Source organism: Lissotriton vulgaris, chromosome 6 (assembly GCF_964263255.1).
Source record: "Lissotriton vulgaris chromosome 6, aLisVul1.2, whole genome shotgun sequence".
Lineage (NCBI taxonomy): Eukaryota > Metazoa > Chordata > Amphibia > Caudata > Salamandridae > Lissotriton > Lissotriton vulgaris.
This window is the reverse complement of record NC_141694.1, coordinates 395836327-395855466: the sequence shown is the minus strand read 5'-3', so window position 1 is coordinate 395855466 and position 19140 is coordinate 395836327. Positions and strand designations below refer to the sequence as shown.

Genomic DNA, 19140 nt, shown 5'->3' with positions numbered 1-19140 from the left:
CTCATAATCAGACCCTAAGAGTCCCCATTCCAAAACGCATAAAACTCTTTTTTGCAAGGCTGTTAAGAAATGTCAAAAGCGGAACAATCTAAAATTAATATCCATATTAAATAAATAGAGGATCCTGGGTATGACTTTGATAAACCCACCTTTCCACAGGAAATCACCTGTGATACCTGCTTTCTGAGTTAAAATTACAACCTTGTCTAATTCTTGGCACTCAATAAATTAATAATAGGTACATAAGATCTTTCAAGCTTTAAAAAGGGCTTAATACAACACTTTATGTAAATTGAGCTGAATAGCTATTGCCAATTGAAAAAAGGTCATAACCAATGGAAATGTAAGAACGTTTGCTCAGGAAAAGCTACTGCATCATTCATTGTGCTACAGTTCACGTACATTCACTTACCCTGCTTGAATCTACACTCTTTATTTCACCCATGGCTAGAGAGCCCTGACACAAAACCTATAGTTGGCATCATAAAGGCACAACCTGTATTAAAAAAAACTGGATCTATCATGTCACCTTTCTTATATAATGAAATCATTGTTCTTTCAAGGTCAATTTTGGCTTATGACATATGGACAAATGTAAGTCTTAATTGAATTTAAATGGTCTATCATCACTCTGTCATGTGTATAAGCTTTTGGCATCAGAAAAAAACACGGAAACCTCTCCCTCTCCCTGACCATTAATTAGTGCATAGGTAATACATCCTAGATGAGAAACAGCCGCATTGTCCCACAAAGCAACTATTTATAAAAATGTTTTATTATTATTGTATCAAAAAGTCTCGTTTTTTAAAATATATGTACATTCATTTATATAAAAAATCTTTGCTGTACAGAATTCCAAACAGAGAAACCCCAAAGCTAGACCAATACAGAAGATATACAAAAACAATTTGACTCCACAAACCACACGATCATCAATCATACCATACATAACTCAACACATGAGGAGGCTATATCGTTTTTTGTGTTTCCTTGTGATATATGTATATTATTTTCAAAGGATTGTTTGAATTTCTTATAATTTTTCGGAATGGATATTAAACCTTGATATATTTAATATTTTGTTTTCTTTTTCTGACACGTCTACAGCTCATGCATGCAGACAACCAGAGACACCCACCCATGCGGATGTGAGATCGATAGATTTGCCTACTCTAGGTTACACACTGATGTATTCCTGTCAACCAGGATTTTTCCTTGCGGGTGGTTCAGAACATCGAACATGCAAAGCTGACATGAAATGGACTGGCAAGGCACCAGTTTGTAAAAGTATGTTCTTTTTCAAATATTATTTGGTACTGATCAACCTGTGCTTTTAATGTAGTTGTAATTTAGACATGGATCTTCCCTAGTGAGTGAGCTCTGATTTCTCTTCCTTGCTAATTGTAAAATTCATGAAGGACTCAACCTGATAATACATATAAATCCTTAAAAATCACCAGAAATTAATGAATTACAATGGAAAACAGAGGCACCAAGAGAGAAACATCGAAATGTAGGCTGTAATATGTGGATTTAAAGGAAATATGGACAAATAATCTGACATGTTATTTTCTCATTTTAAGCAACTTCTGGTCCCATTTAATGTTTGCTTCAATAGAAAACGTGGTGGCTATTTGCATTTCAAGCCATAGGCTATCATGCTGTACGGTAGACAGGATAGCTGCCCTATTTGTTAAGAAGTAGTCAGTCTACCAAACATTAAACGAGGTTCTATGTTTATATAAACTTTTTTACATGTTTTTTTACTCATGTCATACTTAAAAATTATACTCCACTTTCTCTGTAGCATTAGCTAGCTCTCAAATGTTTTCAAGTGACTGTACATATTACTGCAGAGATATTTGCCATTTGAAATTATGGACTGAATAAAATGCATTGAGTCAAAGGAAATATATACAATGAAAGTCAAGGTATATAATTATGGAAGGAAAAATACCTCATTCAGGGAGGACTGAACTGTTGCCTTTATTTAAGGTATGCTTGAAAGTTTGTTTACTTAATGTTTGTATTTTGTGAAAACTGAATTTTAATTAAATTCTAAGTATAGTGTAAAATGTTAATACTTTAGTTGACTGGTGTTGTAAAAAAACAATGATGTCTCTGCACAAAATTGATATATCCAGAATAGAATCTATGCAAGCGAACAGCCCAGTGAAGTACCAGTGATCTTTATTATGTTTCCTTGTCACATTCATTACACTGTGAGCAATTCTGGACCACAAACAATGTTTAGCTAGCCCAATCAAAACAAAGGCTCTACTCGCTCCCATCATTACCCAAAGAGAAACTACCCTACCACTACCTGTGTTATTCACTATTCATTGTAGGAAAGGGTCATGAATGAAACTCCAAAGAATGGCAAAACAGTTAGAGAGCATTCAGTACTATTGTTAGGAAGATATGGACTTTGAGTAATGAAGATTGTTGATAAGTAACTAAGTCATTACCTCCATTACCTCCTTATGTATCTCCCTTGTGTAGTTGTTACACCATGTGATAATACCGAAGCAGAAACCCAGAGTGACTCATTAGTTTATTCAAATGATTATAGAGGCACAACAAAATAAGAATTCTACAACCATTTGTCAAACAATTGTGTTAATTCAAAGATTTTATTTGAATTGAGGATAAAACATAAGCACTAAAATCTGCAGAAAAACAAACAAGCACACACAGCAACCTAAAAACAACAGACTAAAAAACATTCACCTCTTTGAAGGCAGTGAATCTTGTATGTGTGATAAAAGGACCAGGTAGTAGCACAACCAATGTCTGTTGTGGAAGCTTTCTTTAATAGCCACCCATTATTCGTATTATTAAACATTTATAAAAAAACAACAATCACCCAGTAGGCTACTTGGCGCTCAGAACTATCATTCTAGATACCTTCTATTAAGAGATTACATCTAAGACTACTTAGCTACACCTGTCCTTTGCTGGTGAAAAAGCTGTTTTAGGTTTTTCCTGAAACTTAACATGTTTGTATCAGTTCTTAGAGAGAGTCGCATGTTTTTCCATAGTTAAGCAGCTCTGACCTGGAAGGCTTTGCTTCCCTGTTGTATCTTTTTAAAAGGAGGTGCAGATACCAGGCAGCCGTCGGATGATCTTAGCGTCAATGCTGGCCTGCAGAGTTTTACATTTTCTTGTAGAGACTTAGGTCCTGTGCCATTTGATGGCTTGTTTAGTGTGCAGAGGGTCTTAAACGCACTCTGATCTTTTATTTCGGAGACGTGGAGTTCCTGCTGATTTTCGTCAGTGGATCTCCTTCTCTTTTTGTTTAGTGCTCACTTGGCAGCCAGCACCTTGATCTTTAGAAGCTGCTTAAGCATATAGTCTGGACAGCCTAAAAGTAAGGAGTTGCAGTAGTCCAGTCTGCTCACTATGGTGGCCTGTACCTCAAGTCTCATGAAGGGTTGTGGAAGCATAGGGATACTTTCCTTTGAGTTTCTTAGGAACCCATGGCATATTTCTACCATTTTATTCACAGGAGTCTCCATTAAGGGACACTCATCAAATTGAACTCCAAGATTTTATACCATATCCAGTTCTGACTTCATTGGCCACAACCAAATGTTGGATGGGAGTTGTCGTTGTAGAATCCCTGACAAGCAGCATAGAATTTCTGTCTTGTCTCCATTGCATTTAAACATTTCTGGTGTAGCCACTGGGCCATCTCTTTCAGACATTTATGGAAGTTGTTGATTTGATTTATGTCCAACTTGTCTAGGGATTTATTAGCTTGGCATCGCCTGCATAATTTATAAATGATATCCCAAAGGGCTTAATCAGGGTCAGTAGAGGTCTTAAATAGACATTGAATCGGATGGGGTTCTCTATGGCTGATTTCCTTGTATTCGGATTCAATAGCACGTTGAGTTGCTGCTTGGCATCTTTCCGATAGTAGGATTCAAACCATTTAGGCTGCGCCAACAGATTTTGGTTTTTGATGGTGTCAAATGTCGCCAATAGCTCCAACAGGACCGGAATTACCATATGATCACTGTCAACTTGCATCCTCAGATCATTTGAGGCTAGAACCAGCACTGACTCTGTTCCATGAGTTGGCGTAAAACCCATCTGTTCTGGTTCGAGCACCTATGAGGTAGCCATCTTCCTAGTATGTCTTCCCCAAAAAGGGCCTGAAAAATCTGTACCTAGCACAGCATAAGCAGTGTAAATTACAGTTTTGAACCATATAGAAAGTGTGGATGAAGAAGGATAAAGACCACAAAGAATTGATCTGCCTAAAGGAAGCCATTTGATGTATGTAAATGGAGTGTGCCCTATGAACATCAAGAACGTGCAAACTAGCCTGTTACTCAGATGATGGATTCAGAAAAAAGGTCCATTATACAAGTTGTCTTAGATATACAGTTTTTGTGGAATAGAATATTTTCTCATGGTGTAAGAAAATTACAAGGAAGATGGGCGAGGAGGTGTTATAGGCATGATTATTACAATATGAAGATTGTGACCAGAAAATGGAGCATAGGACTTGTACACACCAACATTTGCATGTCTGATAAGATTTTCAAATTGCTGTTGCTTTTAAGCAAACATGTAAATGTTTTGAAAACATAAATTCTTATCAAATTAGTATTATATTGTTATTTTTTTTCGTTTGTAGGCAAAGGAGTCAGAGAAATCAATGTCACAGTGCCTAAGATCCCAGGTATGCAAAGTCTTTCAAACTATTGTCATGTACAGTTTTCACTATGTTGCTAATGTGCAACCTTCATTATGAAATCGTAATGTAAAACACATGATGCACGATTGTGTTGATAGCTTGCCCCAGAGTTTTGCATTGCAGGAAAGAAAACCTTTTATGAGTGCCAGGTCTAGCCTACACTAGTTAATGCTCGAGTAGATATAGTGAAGCAGCATAGAAAAAAGATGCAGCAGTTTACCCCTACAATGACATTTTACTGAATTATTTCTGTTGTTAGATATAGCACTGACGTGTTACCATAGAACCATTGCAGACACTACACTGATGAATGGGTAATCGTTTTGTTTCAAACATAGGGTAGCACGAATACATGGTTTCTGATACACGCTTCTTTGATTTTGATCTTGACCTTAATTAGGAATTATATATTTTCACTATTACAGCCGGAAATTTGTCAATAACAATGCTGCTTCTCTTTCCATAATGTGCTGCCTTCCACTTGCACTAATTTCATTTGTTTACTCCGGTTTGTGGGAAAAAGGATTTTATGACCCAAAAAATGATGAAATGTGCACAGTTTCTTACAATGATCTCAACAAATTAACTTCCAAACATGTTTGCTTCCTCTTAAGGCGTCGATTTTTTTTTGACAACAGGAATATTGGGACTGTAGTAAAGTGGATTTGGACCTATTAAATCTCCTGCCTTTTTGCTTATAGTACTGGCTAATTAATGGTCTTTTGTCATGAGTGAGTTTCACCTTTTGTAAGCTCTCTTATACTCGATTAGGCAGGGCTAACTATCAGTGGACACCTTTTTACACAGTCCTATGTTGCATAGCTAGGTAAGAGGCTCAGCCTGTTATGTATGTATCTATATAGCTGGCATTTCTTTATATCTAATCTAGCCAAAAGGCAGTGAAGGGCTGTACATGGTCAATGTTAGATTTGGCCCTTTCTGCAGTTTCACCCCCAAACTTCTTACCTTCACTCTAACCACTTTTCCGATCCCATTTTTTTTTGTCATTAGGGCTCTATGCTCTTTACCACTGCTAACCAGTGCTAAATGTCTTGTTCTGAAACCCTAAAACATAGTTCATTTGGCTTACACCTGATTGCCATATTTAATTTACGTATAATTCCCTAGTATATGATAATACATGCACTTAGGGCATGTAAATTAAAAAAATAGTAGTGAGCTTGCAGCACCCGTTGTGCCACCCATTAAGTGGCACTTTTGAACATGTCTCAAGCCTGTCATTGCAGCCTGTGGTGTAGTTTTAAACTGCATTTCACCCTGGCAAAACAAAGCTTCTCGCCTGCCCTAAACCTTCCTTTTTAATACACATAAGTCCCCCTTAAGATATCCACTAAACAACCAATAAGACAGGGTTCAGTGTACTTAAATAATTGGGCATGTGTGTTATGGTTTTACATGTACTCGTATATAATGTCTCTTAATTTCACTCGCCACTTCTGCAGGGTCTATTTTTCCAATTGGATAACATTGGTTTATCTTATTTCATTTCATAAGTGATAACTTTCAATTGGGACAAGTAGGAATACTGAGTTGGGTATCTAAAGAATTACAATGTAAAACTCTCTTTAAACTCTCTAAAGGTAAAGTCTGGTTTTAAGTCACAATTCTGAAAATGCCACTTTTCTTGTCCCAAACATTTGGTACCTGAAGCCTATATCCTTGGTCACATGACTAGGTTTAGCTAGCAGTAAGTGTTTGTATGTTGCTCCCAGACATTGGGACAAAGGGGGGAGTAGGTGTTGCTGAATGGGACATCTCTGGTAGGGGATGAAGCTGTTGCCTACACACACAGGACTCTGTCTCAGCACACTCACAAAGCTTTTGACACTAGTCTTTTGTGCTCCCAGACAAGGTGAGGCCAAGGCAGGGAGGCAGGAAATTCCAAACACCTCTGGGGGTGTAAACCTCCAAAACCTTTTCATACTTCAAAGATGGCACTGGATATAAATATTGGACCCTCCGACCCAACACTTTAGTACACCTCTGAAGCATCTGCAGGACTCCTGTGCTGCTCTGCTGCAAGGAGGACTTCTACTCTTCTACCCTGCTACCCTGCTGCCTGTGTAAGGACACAACGTCCATCTTGAATGGAAGACCGCCAGAGTGACTTAAATGGCCAGTTGGCTAAATTCCTGATCAGATCCTCAGAGATAAAAAGGCACCAACCACCCAGTACCATGACTCTGACTGCTTTGAGTCTTGCCTCCCAAGTGGTGCCACCCCATTTCTGGACTCTTGGAGGTGAGCCTGAAGTCACCTACCAGCTAAATTGTGGTCTCTTGGCAGAACATCTGCACTGTGATGCATCTCATTGCAGCATCACATTGGTACCACCACTGCACGATGCATCTCTGGTGCAGTTCCTTGCATCTCAGCTCAATGGAACCACTGTTGCACGATGCTTCTTACATGCAGTACTTCACATCATAAGCTTTTGTCAATGACATCTTCAATAATGATGCAGGACCTCGCATCGCAAGCCTTGTTGAAGGCTTCATCGGAACAATCTCTGAACATTAGATCTCCGACACCCGACCTCTCATTACAGCCTGCAGCTTCTTGGAACTTCTGCTGGATAGGGCTTCCTCAGCGAGGGATCTTGCGATGCTCTAACCAGAATTTAAGGTACTTAGTTCATCAGGCCTCATGTGCTCCCTGTATATGGCCCACACTCCATTGTTGTCAGCCTGTATTTGTGACTTTCTCCTGGTCTCTGGCAACCAGATAACCACTGTTGGCACTTATTGGCTTTAGGCATTGTTTTCACTTAAAACTTTAAAATTGCATATCTCTGTTCTACTGATTGGATTTTTGTCATTTTGGTCTCAAAGATGTTAGTAAATTTTATAATTTTTTTTATTGCCATGTGATTTTTCTTGTCTTGTGTTTTCACTTGATTAATATTTGAAGTGATGCATAAATACTTTACACATTGTCCCTAAGTTAAGCCTGACTGCTTTTGTGCCAAGCTACCAGAGGGTTAATATCACGTTATTTGAGGTTTGCTTGTGTTTCACCATGAATAGATTTTTGGTTGCTGCTTTATTAGGGTTTACCCCCCTCAACCATTATCCCAATATCCTACAACTGGCCCATTTGACATGGGATGTGCACACCAACCTATATAAAGCTGACTTATTGGCTTTGTCAAAAAGTCACCACAATAATTTATCAATAACCATTATAAGTAACACTTATAAATACACACATGGTAATTCATAAACATAATTAAAATTAACATTTCTGTTCTAAGCAAACATAAATGTGGTTTGGAGTCTTTCTTTAAGACACGTCAGACCACTAAATACAACCATAGAAAAAAACAAAAGGTCCCTGGGCACACCAGCTGAAGATCAAACAGCTCAAGCTTGGAGTACTTCAAAAATGATAGAATGCTATCCTGCTGTCATGCATTAAATGACCCAGAAGAATGATGGTTTATTTTAAATTTACCTTGGGGCAGCTGTGCTCCTTGCAACCCCCCACAACTCTTTTATAAATTGCTTTTGGCATACCTGCACCTATTTGGGGCACCATGCCAATTGGAACATATAACAGCAAAGCACACACAGGGCATTCCCAGGAGGGAGCAGTGAATATGAAATGAGCAGTCTGCACCATTAAATAATGCAGTGGTGAGGCTGAGACTTTTTTTGTAAAATGGCAACACAAGGAGGAAACTCTAACACTGCTGCCCCATTTTGTTATTTGCGGTAGGTGCCCTGGTCCCATCCAGACACCCATACAAGGAGCCAACTCCAGCACTGCTGCCCCATTTTTTTATTTTTGGTGGGTGCCCTGGTTCCATTTAGACACCCACAACATTCAGAGCCCTAGGGGCTACTAGGAAGGATCATGGATGCCGTGACCCTGCAGACTCTGCTGCCAGCACCTATTCTGGGTGCTGGGGGACCAAGACTTGTTATTGCTACCACCTGTTGAGAGCAAACCTGTGTTCTCTGCCCACAACAGCACTGGCATGGAGTTAGGTTTGTGTTTCCTGCCCATGCTCTTGTTGCCAGAAAACAGCGCAGTGTCCTGGAGCATAGGGTAACGGGGACACTGCCTCCCATTGGGCATGGGGGAGGAGGCCATTAAATGGATTGAGCGAGGCGACCACATGGCCCTCCCACAAAATCAATGGCTGAGGCCCCTGGTTCGTGGTCCCCTTGGCCAAGAAATGTTTTAGAGATGTGACACCATTCACCTCATTCCCTTAAAATAAGGATAAGAATACCCCTCCATGACTGGGGTTGTGAGTTTCTATCTGAACATTGAAGAGTACTGCGGAATTGTCCGTCCATGGTAGAGGGAGGATGTTCTCTAAAGTAATTTTATGGTAGTTAAAGAATAGCCCATCTAATGTATGGCCGGCTGAGTGTGTGGGCTTTGTTATTAGTTGAGGAAGTCCTACCATCTCCAGCTCTGCTAAAAGAGCTGAGGTATCATGGAGAAGTGTGGCTCAATGATTAGAGCGGCAGACCCTGATGCAGAGGTCTAGCCTGGGATCAGGGTTCAATTCCCCGCCTCGGCGGGTCTTGGGCTCATAATTCCATGGACCTGATAATTCTCGCCTCGTGTCTATTCCAATCATGGAGTCCCACTCTGCAACTCCGGGCAATAGCTTGCTTAATCTCCACAACGGCCCCCACAACGCTAAGGATGCCTGGCCTCCACCTTGGGGGTGCCCAGGAGTGGACGCCTCACAGGGAAAGCCAGGATGGGTTCCACAGCGGTATTCATACAAGCGCCTTGAGACCTTTGCGGGTGAGTAGTGCGCTATATAAGTATCAATTTACATTTACATTTACATCATGGTCGCTGTGGGATTCCAGATGAAAATTAAAGTCTCCCAGGATGGAGAAGTTAGATTCTCCTGCTAATGGTTCAAGTAGGTGGCCTAGAAACGCAATGAAATTAGCTTGTGGTCCAGGTGGACGATAAAGAAGGATGCCTTTAAAGGAATGGGAGTGGGAGAGTGTTATCGTGAAGATAAAGGCTTCACAACTTTTGGTTGGGATTAAGTCTGCTCTGAGTGAGTATTCGTCTCAGTAGATGAGCGCCAGTCCCCCTTTTTTGCTAGGTCTGTCCAGTCTACAGACGGAGAAACCGTCCGGTGTTGCGATAGAGAAGTCTGGTCCGAAGAACGGGTCACCCCAAGGTTTCTGTTGAGAATATGAGGTCTAATTTATAATCTTCTGTGAAGGTCCCTTATTTCATACTTGTGTTTGGGTAGGGATCGGATGTTTATAAGTGCGGCATGGGATATTCTGTATTTTGTCAATGGCGATTTGATGGAGGTGGGCAGTTGGCCATTATTCGTGTTTAATGTAAAAGGGCAGTTGGGGCAGCAGGTGGTGGGCTGGGTAAGTAAAGTCTCTGGTTTAAGGCGGGGGCAGGCCTGGTTACTGTTAATGGCCTCTTGAATCTTTTATAGTTGCCTTCTGGTGTAGGTAAGTGGTATGCTGTGAAAGTCGGGTTTGACAGGACCAGGGGGCATGGCCCTGGGCCCGGTCTATGTGCGGACGGGCGCAGACAGGCTTGCCTTTTCCGCTCCTTCGGTGCACCTATGGCGTGCCCGCTGCGCGTAGAGGAAGGCATCATTTTAATGGGAGGGATGAGCTGAGGGTCAGCTGATATGCCTGAGCCTATCGGAAGTTGTGAGTCAATTCCTGTATGTGCTAGGAAGCTCCCTCCACACAAACAGAAGAATCGGCGGTGGACTAGGGAGATGCGCAAATCAAAGCATATGTCAAAGCAAGTAAGTGCAAGCAGTGAATCAGCGGCTGACAAAATCGAGTGAAAAAAATACTTGCACTTGTGAATTTTATAATAGCACAAGTGCAAGTAAAGGAGCCTTTCCCAGGCGCTCTTGTCACAGAGTGAAAGAGAACAATTCATTATTTAAAAACAAAGGATTTTAAAAATAGCACAAGTGCGAGTAAGAGAGCCCTTTTCCAGGTGCTCCTGTCATAGAGTGGGTAGATTGACTGTCTTACCCCAAGCGCATCCGCTGTGCGTAGAGGGAGGCATCATTTTTATGGGAGGGATATGCTGAGGGTCAGCTTGTAGGTGGAACGGATCCACCAGCCATGTTTCTTGAAGCAGAATTAGGTCAAATTGTTGAAAATACGTCAGCAAAGCACAATCCATTGCTTTAGTTCCAAGGCAATTTATATTCCAGTAGCAGATTTTTTAATTTCAGTGTTTCCTTCCTGTTCTGATCTGTGTCAAGGAACTCTCTTTTTATTTTTAATGTTTTTGCTATACTAGACCAATCCTGTAGTGTATCGGTTCCTCCTAGATCACTCTTTTAGCTCCTGAGTGGGCGATGATGTTTCCTTGTAACAATCTTGTTCTAGTTTAATCTTGCTGGCTTTGGGCTTGCAAATGTTTGGGTATGAACTTTTTAGATCAGTGAGCAGATCACTTGTCATTGTAGGCAGTGTAACTAGTTAAATGGCAGGTGCAGCTTGGAGGAATTATTGCTATTTCCGACAACTTTCTGTCAATACGTGTGACATTCAGGGCTAGGCAGTTAAGAAGAGTAAGTTAAATGTCCATCATATTCAAGTGAAATTCCGGAGCCTTTGTTGAAAGCTGCATGGTGTTTAGGAGGAAGGCCCATATTTTGTTCTCTCCTATTGGTGTTTCCCCCTGAGTCCCATTGCTTGACATTCCTTTGTCTTGAAGAGCTGTTTCTCGTTTGTTCCTTGGTGGACTATGTAGTGACCAAATTTTCCCATTCTTCAGTCGTAAGGAAAGACATGATGCTTGATTCCGGTATAGGAAAGACATGGCTTGGTAGTTCAGGCTGGACTGTTCCCATGAGGCACAGGGTCAAGGCTGATTTGCATATAGCCAGTGTCTGACCTAGGGTGGTGTGGAGTGCAAAAAAACGATGGATGTAGGCCCAGATCTTTGTACTGGGGTGAATGTAAGACATTGTTCTGCATTCTGTCCATCAACTGTGTTTTTTGCAATTTCACCCTGAGTGGGCTGGGTATGCTCAGACGTGAGTCCCAGGCTCTCCACATCACTGGAGTCAAGCTATCCAGGCTGAAGAAGGCTGATAGCCAGAAACCGGTCCTTGGATGCTTGATTCCGGTCTAGGAAAGACATGGCTTGGTAGTTCGGGCTGGACTGTTCCCATGAGGCACAGGGTCAAGGCTGATTTGCATATAGCCAGTGTCTGACCTAGGGTGGTGTGGAGTGCAAAAAAACGATGGATTTAGGCCCAGATCTTTGTACTGGGGTGAATGTAAGACATTGTTCTGCATTCTGTCCATCAACTGTGTTTTTTGCAATTTTCACCCTGAGTGGGCTGGGTATGCTCAGACGTGAGTCCCAGGCTCTCCACATCACTGGAGTCAAGCTATCCAGGCTGAAGAAGGCTGATAGCCAGAAACCGGTCCTTGGATGCTTGATTCCGGTCTAGGAAAGACATGGCTTGGTAGTTCGGGCTGGACTGTTCCCATGAGGCACAGGGTCAAGGCTGATTTGCATATAGCCAGTGTCTGACCTAGGGTGGTGTGGAGTGCAAAAAAACGATGGATTTAGGCCCAGATCTTTGTACTGGGGTGAATGTAAGACATTGTTCTGCATTCTGTCCATCAACTGTGTTTTTTGCAATTTTCACCCTGAGTGGGCTGGGTATGCTCAGACGTGAGTCCCAGGCTCTCCACATCACTGGAGTCAAGCTATCCAGGCTGAAGAAAGCTGATAGCCAGAAACCGGTCCTTGGATGCTTGATTCCGGTCTAGGAAAGACATGGCTTGGTATTTCGGGCTGGACTGTTCCCATGAGGCACAGGGTCAAGGCTGATTTGCATATAGCCAGTGTCTGACCTAGGGTGGTGTGGAGTGCAAAAAAACGATGGATTAAGGCCCAGATCTTTGTACTGGGGTGAATGTAAGACATTGTTCTGCATTCTGTCCATCAACTGTGTTTTTTGCAAGACATGTTGCTGACCACGTAGTTCCGGGGGTCTTCTTCTTGTTCTATCCCTATCTTTGGTCCTCTTTCTCCTTATGTAGGTGGGCGCGATATAGCTGTGGTCCAAGGAGAGATGGGTTTGGTGACTTGGCTTTTACTTTAATGTCAATATCGGTGTTGTTTACTGTCCTTCCGAAGATCTCTCTGAGGTCTTTGCTGTCATCACTTTGGTCTTCGCTGTGGTGGTCCCGTTACTGTTGTTCATATCTTCGGGATCTTCGAAGTCCGGGTGTGTGACATCCGGATACAGATGTGGGAGACTGTCACCCGCTGCTTCAATTAAACGTGCATCTGGAGTAGAGGTGGCCGGAGTTCCCACGATTGTAGAAGCTTCTGGTACTAATAGTGCTGAAGGTACTGCAGTTGCATGGGTCATTGCATTCCGGCACGTCCGTATTTTATTTCTTGGCTCCAATGGTATTCTTAATGGTGATCTTGAAACCTCAAAAAAGGTGGGGAAGGGCAGATTTCCGGTGTTTTGACTGCTTTCTTCATTCTCTTTATCTGTGTTTGTATCAGTGTATTTTGCATTTTGCTGAGCTACATGTACTACGGTGGATCTTCTGCCTCTTTCGCTGCCCCTTCAATTGTCCAACTGGGTTGAGCCGTGCTGCATTCTGCTGATTTGGCCAATTTGGCCAATGGGCTTTTGTCTATTGAGTATTCCGGATGTATTGGGGAAGGGAGGTCCAGTTGTTTATTAATACCAATATTTAACACTGAACCAGTGTCATTCACATATGAGAATTTGGAGTATATTTTAGGTTGAAAATGCCATGATTGCTGGTAGGTGTGCTGTATGTCTAACGCTCCGCCCTCAACTATGTCTACCAGCATATTCACTAGGATTCCGGAGCCCTTGTGGGAAGATACCTCTGCAGTTGCCGCTGTCAGCTTTGTTAGTGTGGAAAGGTGACTTTTGATTAATTTGGTTGTTTCACTTAGGATCTTGTATTCCTTTTTCCTGTTGTTGATAACATTTGTTACAGACCGTCTCTCCTTCCCAGACCTCATGGTCACCTATATGCTGTTGGTTTTAAAGTGGTTTTAAAGACGGTTTGTTGTTGTCGATATTGTTGCTGTTAGTGTTGTTGTCACTGTTACTGCTGTTGTTGCTATTTATTGTTTTTATTATTTTATACTTGTTGTTATTTGTTATTTTATGTTGTTTGTCGTTGTTGTCTGATTAACTTTGATTAACTTTTGATTAACTTTGATTAACAAGTCTTAACAGTTCTTAATGATAATGGGTTAGTTTACTGGTTGATCCGCAGTCCCTGCGGCCCCCACGGTACGGTGCTCCAATGTGTAAATTCACAGGCTCGGGCTGCGCAGCTGGGGTACTGGTGGAGAATAGTGGAGAGGGAGATGATGAAAGGCTGGATCAAGGGCTGGGGCAGGGGCTAGGATTTGGACAAGCGGGGCTCACAGTGCTGTCTTGCAGGTGGGCACCTGGGCTGGGCTGCCTTCTCTGGACACCAAGGGCACACATTTGCTGCGGCCGCCCTCTAAGGGGCAGCCGTGCTTGTCTTGTCTTCAATGAACACTACACTCTCTGTCGCGAGCAGCGTCTAGCAGGGTCTTTCCACTCTTCAAGCTAGAACTCTCCAAGCTGGGCAGCAGTGAAAGTTTACGGTTTGCCGTTTGGTAAGAACTTGGCGGCGCGGAGCGGGAAGGAAGCGGGGAGGACGTAGAGCCGGGGGGTTCCTTGCTTTTGTCCGCTCGCCCGGAAGCTTCAGTCTCTCACCACCTCTCTGCCACCTCTCTGCCTCTCTCCACTCTCACCTCTGCTCTCTCTGTTCCATATTGTTCCGTCCGCTTGCAGTCCTGCGGCTCTGCACAGCCGTTACAGATTGCTTGCACTCTCGCTGCCACAGCCAAATTGTGACAATGATGGTTATCCATGATTGACATATTTGATTTACTGGAAAGTCCCTAGTAAAGTGCACGATGTGTGCCAGGGCCTGCAAATCAAATACTACTAGTCGGCTTGCACCACTGGTTGTGCACCCACATGAGTAGCCTTGTCAATGTACCTCAGCCCTACCACTGTGGTGTCTGTGTGCAGTTGTAAAGTGCCATGTTGTCCTGACAAGTGCACCCACTTGCCATGCCCAAATTTTCCCTTTCCATACATGAAAGGCACCCCTTAGGTAGGCCCAAGGTACCCCAATGGACAGAGTGCAGTGTATGTAGAAGGTATGATATGTACTAGTGTGTGTGTGACATGTCCTGAGAGTGAAATACTGTGTAATTTGTATTCACTATTGAAACACCATCTGTCATATAGGCTTAACATTGAAGTTGCACTGTAACAGTTTTACATGTGTAACTTGCAATAGGGACAAGATCGGAAAATTAAGTTTAGACTCTCTGAATTATTATTATTATTAATGCACCTTTTGGTGAAGGTGGTTTTTAAAACCTGTGTTTGAAATGCCACTTTTAGAAAGTATGCATTTTGTTACTTTACCATTCTGTGTGCTCTGGCTGTTTGTGTATTCAGTGTCTGGCGTGTGAGTGACAGGAGCTGAGATGTGCATTCACTCTAGACAGTCACTGGGGGGGTTGAGGTGTGCCCTTCCTTGCCTGGGTGACTCATCGCATGGCTGAATAGATCCAGTCTACATTTAGAGTAGAGTAATGTGAGAAGTTGTGATTACACCTAAATATGCTGTGTCTCCTTTTGTGCAATGCTGTCTTCGCCCCCTGCTGCACAAGTGAGGGCAGAACTGGTTTGGACTGGTTTCGTAGACCCTTGCTACAATGAGAACAGAGACATTTTTTGGTATAAGAATTAGACCTAAAACCCCAGGACTTTAGACTAATTCTGGAATCAACTGGAACCTTTGACAAGAAGAAGAGCTGGAGAAAGTGAAGCAGGAGTACTGCCCCTTTGATGTGTGCTGTCTGCGGTTGGCCAGCAGTGGCTGTTTCTCCCAAGGAAAGGACAACAACTTTGCTGTGTGATGTGTGTCCCCTGCTTGAAGAAGGACTCTCCAAGGGCCTGTGTGGTCTGGCCTCCTGTTTTGGGAAGTTCCAGGGATACAACAGACTTCATGAAAAGGAAACCTGCAGGGAAAAACTGGACTGTTCTACACCCTGTGTTCAAAATCATAGTATTAAATAGCCCTGGTGCTTCCAATGTATTTTACAAAATCAGCATTTTCTGGCCTTGATAAGAGCGGGAGATGGGACTGACTTGTTAGTTCACATTGTTCTAAACAGCGCGCAGTGAGTGCTGTATTTATTTCCCTCTGTTAGAAGAAACCTGCACTAGCTCTTGTTGCCTAAAGGGAGCGCTTCATTACGAATTCAGCACATGGTGAGCTCCTTCAGGCCAGGCTCTTTTCTTGTTGGACACTCCCCTTTGGTTCAGTAGGGAAAATAAAACTAAGTTTGCGCTGGGAACAATGTGGGGCTACTCGTCAGCAGAGCCAGTTCGCCCCCAGCTTCACCCAGTGAAGTGAAGGGGTTTTGTAGCGCGCGACTGCTGCCCGAGGGCGTCCAAGCGCTAAGTAGAGGAAATGGAACTCTGAGGCACAGGGGGAAAAGACCAGGTGGGGAGATTATTTCTGAAGAGGAATGTTTTCAGCTCTTTACGGAAGGACGAGAGAGTAGGGTTGGACCTTAGTGAGAAGGGAAGAGAGTTCCATAGTCTAGCAGTGTTGAGCGTGAAGGACCTGCCTCCTGCTCTGGACCGTTTGACTCTGGGAACTGCAGCAAGGAATGCGTTTGTGGATAGAAGAGATTTACCGGGACAGTAAGGGGAGAGAAGTGAGTGGTTAATCTCAGGGCTAGCTCTATGGAAGGCTTGGTGCGATATGCACAGGGTTTTGAACTTTATTCTGTCCCTGACAGGGAGCCAGTGGAGTGACCTGATCCCTGCCTTAGCTGACTCTCTGCGAGGGATCTGGAGAAGGGTGCGAGCTGCACAGTTCTGCATGCGCTGTAGTTTCTCCAGCACGTATTCAGGGGCGCCCAAGTAGAGGGCGTTGTTAAAGTCGAGCCTGGACTGGATGAGGCCCTGAATAACAACTGGCTTAGCTTCAAAGGGCAAAAACGGCAGGATCTTTCTCAGCATTCGGATAATCCCTAAGCAGGTTGCTGCTGTTTTAGTTGCCTGGGTATTAAAGGTAAGGGTTTTGTCCAGCCATACTCTTAGGCTTTTGATGTCCTCCTTCGGGGTTGGAGGTGGGCCTAAGCTTGCGGGCCATAGCTGGTCGTAGGTGATGAGAGTAGGGGGGCCGAGGATCATTATCTCGGTCTTGTCGCCGTTGAGTTTTAAGGATGATGTTGTCATCCATCTTCTAACATCCTCCATGCAGGCTGCCAGGTTGGATTGGGGGAGCCCGCTGTTCTTCTGTGTCAAGGAGACCAGTAGCTGGGTGTCGTCCGCATACGAGATGATCTTGATACAGTATTGTCGGACGACCCCAGCCAGTGGCCTCATGTACACATTAAACAGTGTGGGGCTCAGGGAGGAGCCTTGGGGTACACCGCAGTTTAGGGGTCTGCTCGTGGAGCAGGAGTCGCCGTCGAAGACCTGAAATGTTCTTCCGCTGAGAAAGCAACTCAGCCAGTCGAGGGCGTTTCCTGAGACTCCCAGGTCGGATAGTCGAGACAACAGGGTTCTATGGCACACCGTGTCGAACGCGGCGCTTAGATCGAGGAGGACCACTGCCACTGACCCCCCTCGATCCAAGATCCTCCTGGATTCTTCCGTGACGGCTAGAAGAGCCGTTTCTGTGCCGTGTTTGGGACGGAATCCTGTTTGGGTAGAGTCCAGTAGAAGATTCTCCTCAAGGAAGTTGGTGAGGTGGAGATTGAGGTACTTCTCCAGAATTTTGCATGACCATGGCAGCAAGGAGATTGGACGGTAGTTGTTAGGGTCTGTGGAATTGAGATTGGGTTTCTTAAGCAATGCTCTCACCATTGCTTGTTTCCAGGAGGGGGGGACCACTCCTCTTTGCATGGAACTGTTGAGTAGGTCCATGAGGGTGGGGAGGATGACATGGTTGGCCATGTTCATCATCTGAGGGGGAGAAGGGTCGAGGGGAGAGCCTGATTTTACCTGAAGTGAAGGGGATTTGAGTGATTCCAGGTCTAGCGGTGGGAATTCATTCAGGTAAACTCACGGAGGGTGTTCTGTAGCGCTTGGAGGAGGTGATATGACAGTGATAGTCTCTGGGCTGGGGTCTGCGAAGGAAAAATATATTTTGTTGATTTTTTGAACGAAAAATTCAGCCAGTTTCGTTGCATCGAGCAATAGGATCGTAGGTTGGGACTGTGGGAGAGGGGATCTTAGAAAGGCTTTTGACTACTTGATATATTTCTCTTGGCTTAGATCGGGCTGCCATCATTTTCTCTTTGTAGTAATTGGTTTGAGCTAAGTTTATTTCGGTTTTGTATGCCCTGATGGCTTCCATATACCTGTCTTTTTTGGTGATGGCGTATCCCAGGCGCCACTTCCTTTCCAGCTTTCTACACTGTCGTTTTAGTTCCCTGAGTTTCTCCGAGTACCAGGGGGCAGTTTCTTGAGCTCTTTTTAGCCTGGTTTTACTGGAAGGGAGGATGGTGTCGATGGAGTCCTCGATCCACTTATTGAATGTCCTGCTATCGGGTGCAGGGCTTTTGGAAAGAGCGGGTTTGGAGGTGGAAAGGAGGCTCGACCACTGCTCTAGCGGGAGTCTCGACCAGTTTCTCATCTTGCGTGAGGTGGGGGGGCGGAGTGACTTTACAGGTAGACCAGTTGAGGGGAATCAGGAAGTGATCCGTCCATGGTAGGGGAGTAATAGTGCCAACTGTTAGGTTGGGCAGTTGGTAAAGACTGGGTCGAGCAGGTGACCTTTGTCATGAGTGGGAGACCTGATTAATTGTTCTAGTTGAATTGCGGCTAGGCTAGAAACTAGCTCGTTGGCGGTACTGTCAGTGCTGACATCAAAGTGAATATTAAAGTCACCCAGCAGCGTGAAGTTGAGACATGGCAGATTCGGCCGCTAGCAAAGGTAGAGAGGAGTGGAAGTGATTTAGCGGGCCTGGGGGGCGGTGTACAAGTGCCCCTGTCAGACTGTCGTTAGGGGTGAGTTTGAGGCAGAAGGACATGCTTTCACAGTCTGGGATTGGATCCAGGGTACAGGCAACCAGGACTCCAAGGGAGGTGTGGTGGAGACTGCGGCCACAGAGTCAGCCCACCCCTTTATGGAGGGAGCCATGGAAGGCTCAGACCTGGAGGGCTGGTGAGCGTTACACCGGAGCATTCCCCACACTGAGTCGCAATGCCTGGGCCAGACTGCTTGAGACGAGTTGAGGTCTCTGAAATGCTCCCTGAGGGAGGGCAGACTAGAGGCATTTGCACTCCCCCTTCGCGGACAACGGCGACCGGCCACACAGTCACGGGCAGCTGTGGTGTTATA

At 44.0% G+C, this 19140-nt stretch overlaps 1 protein-coding gene across 1 annotated transcript in view; it reads left to right on the top strand.

Annotated features, from left to right (window-relative positions):
- CSMD1 (CUB and Sushi multiple domains 1) overlaps positions 1-19140 on the top strand; it is a 3932590-nt gene that overhangs the window by 3781676 nt on the left and 131774 nt on the right. Inside the window, exons 64-65 of the mRNA XM_086925641.1 lie at positions 1108-1287; positions 4649-4693. Of these exons, the coding sequence (XP_086781767.1) occupies positions 1108-1287; positions 4649-4693 (225 nt within the window). The remainder of the gene's footprint in view (positions 1-1107; positions 1288-4648; positions 4694-19140) is intronic.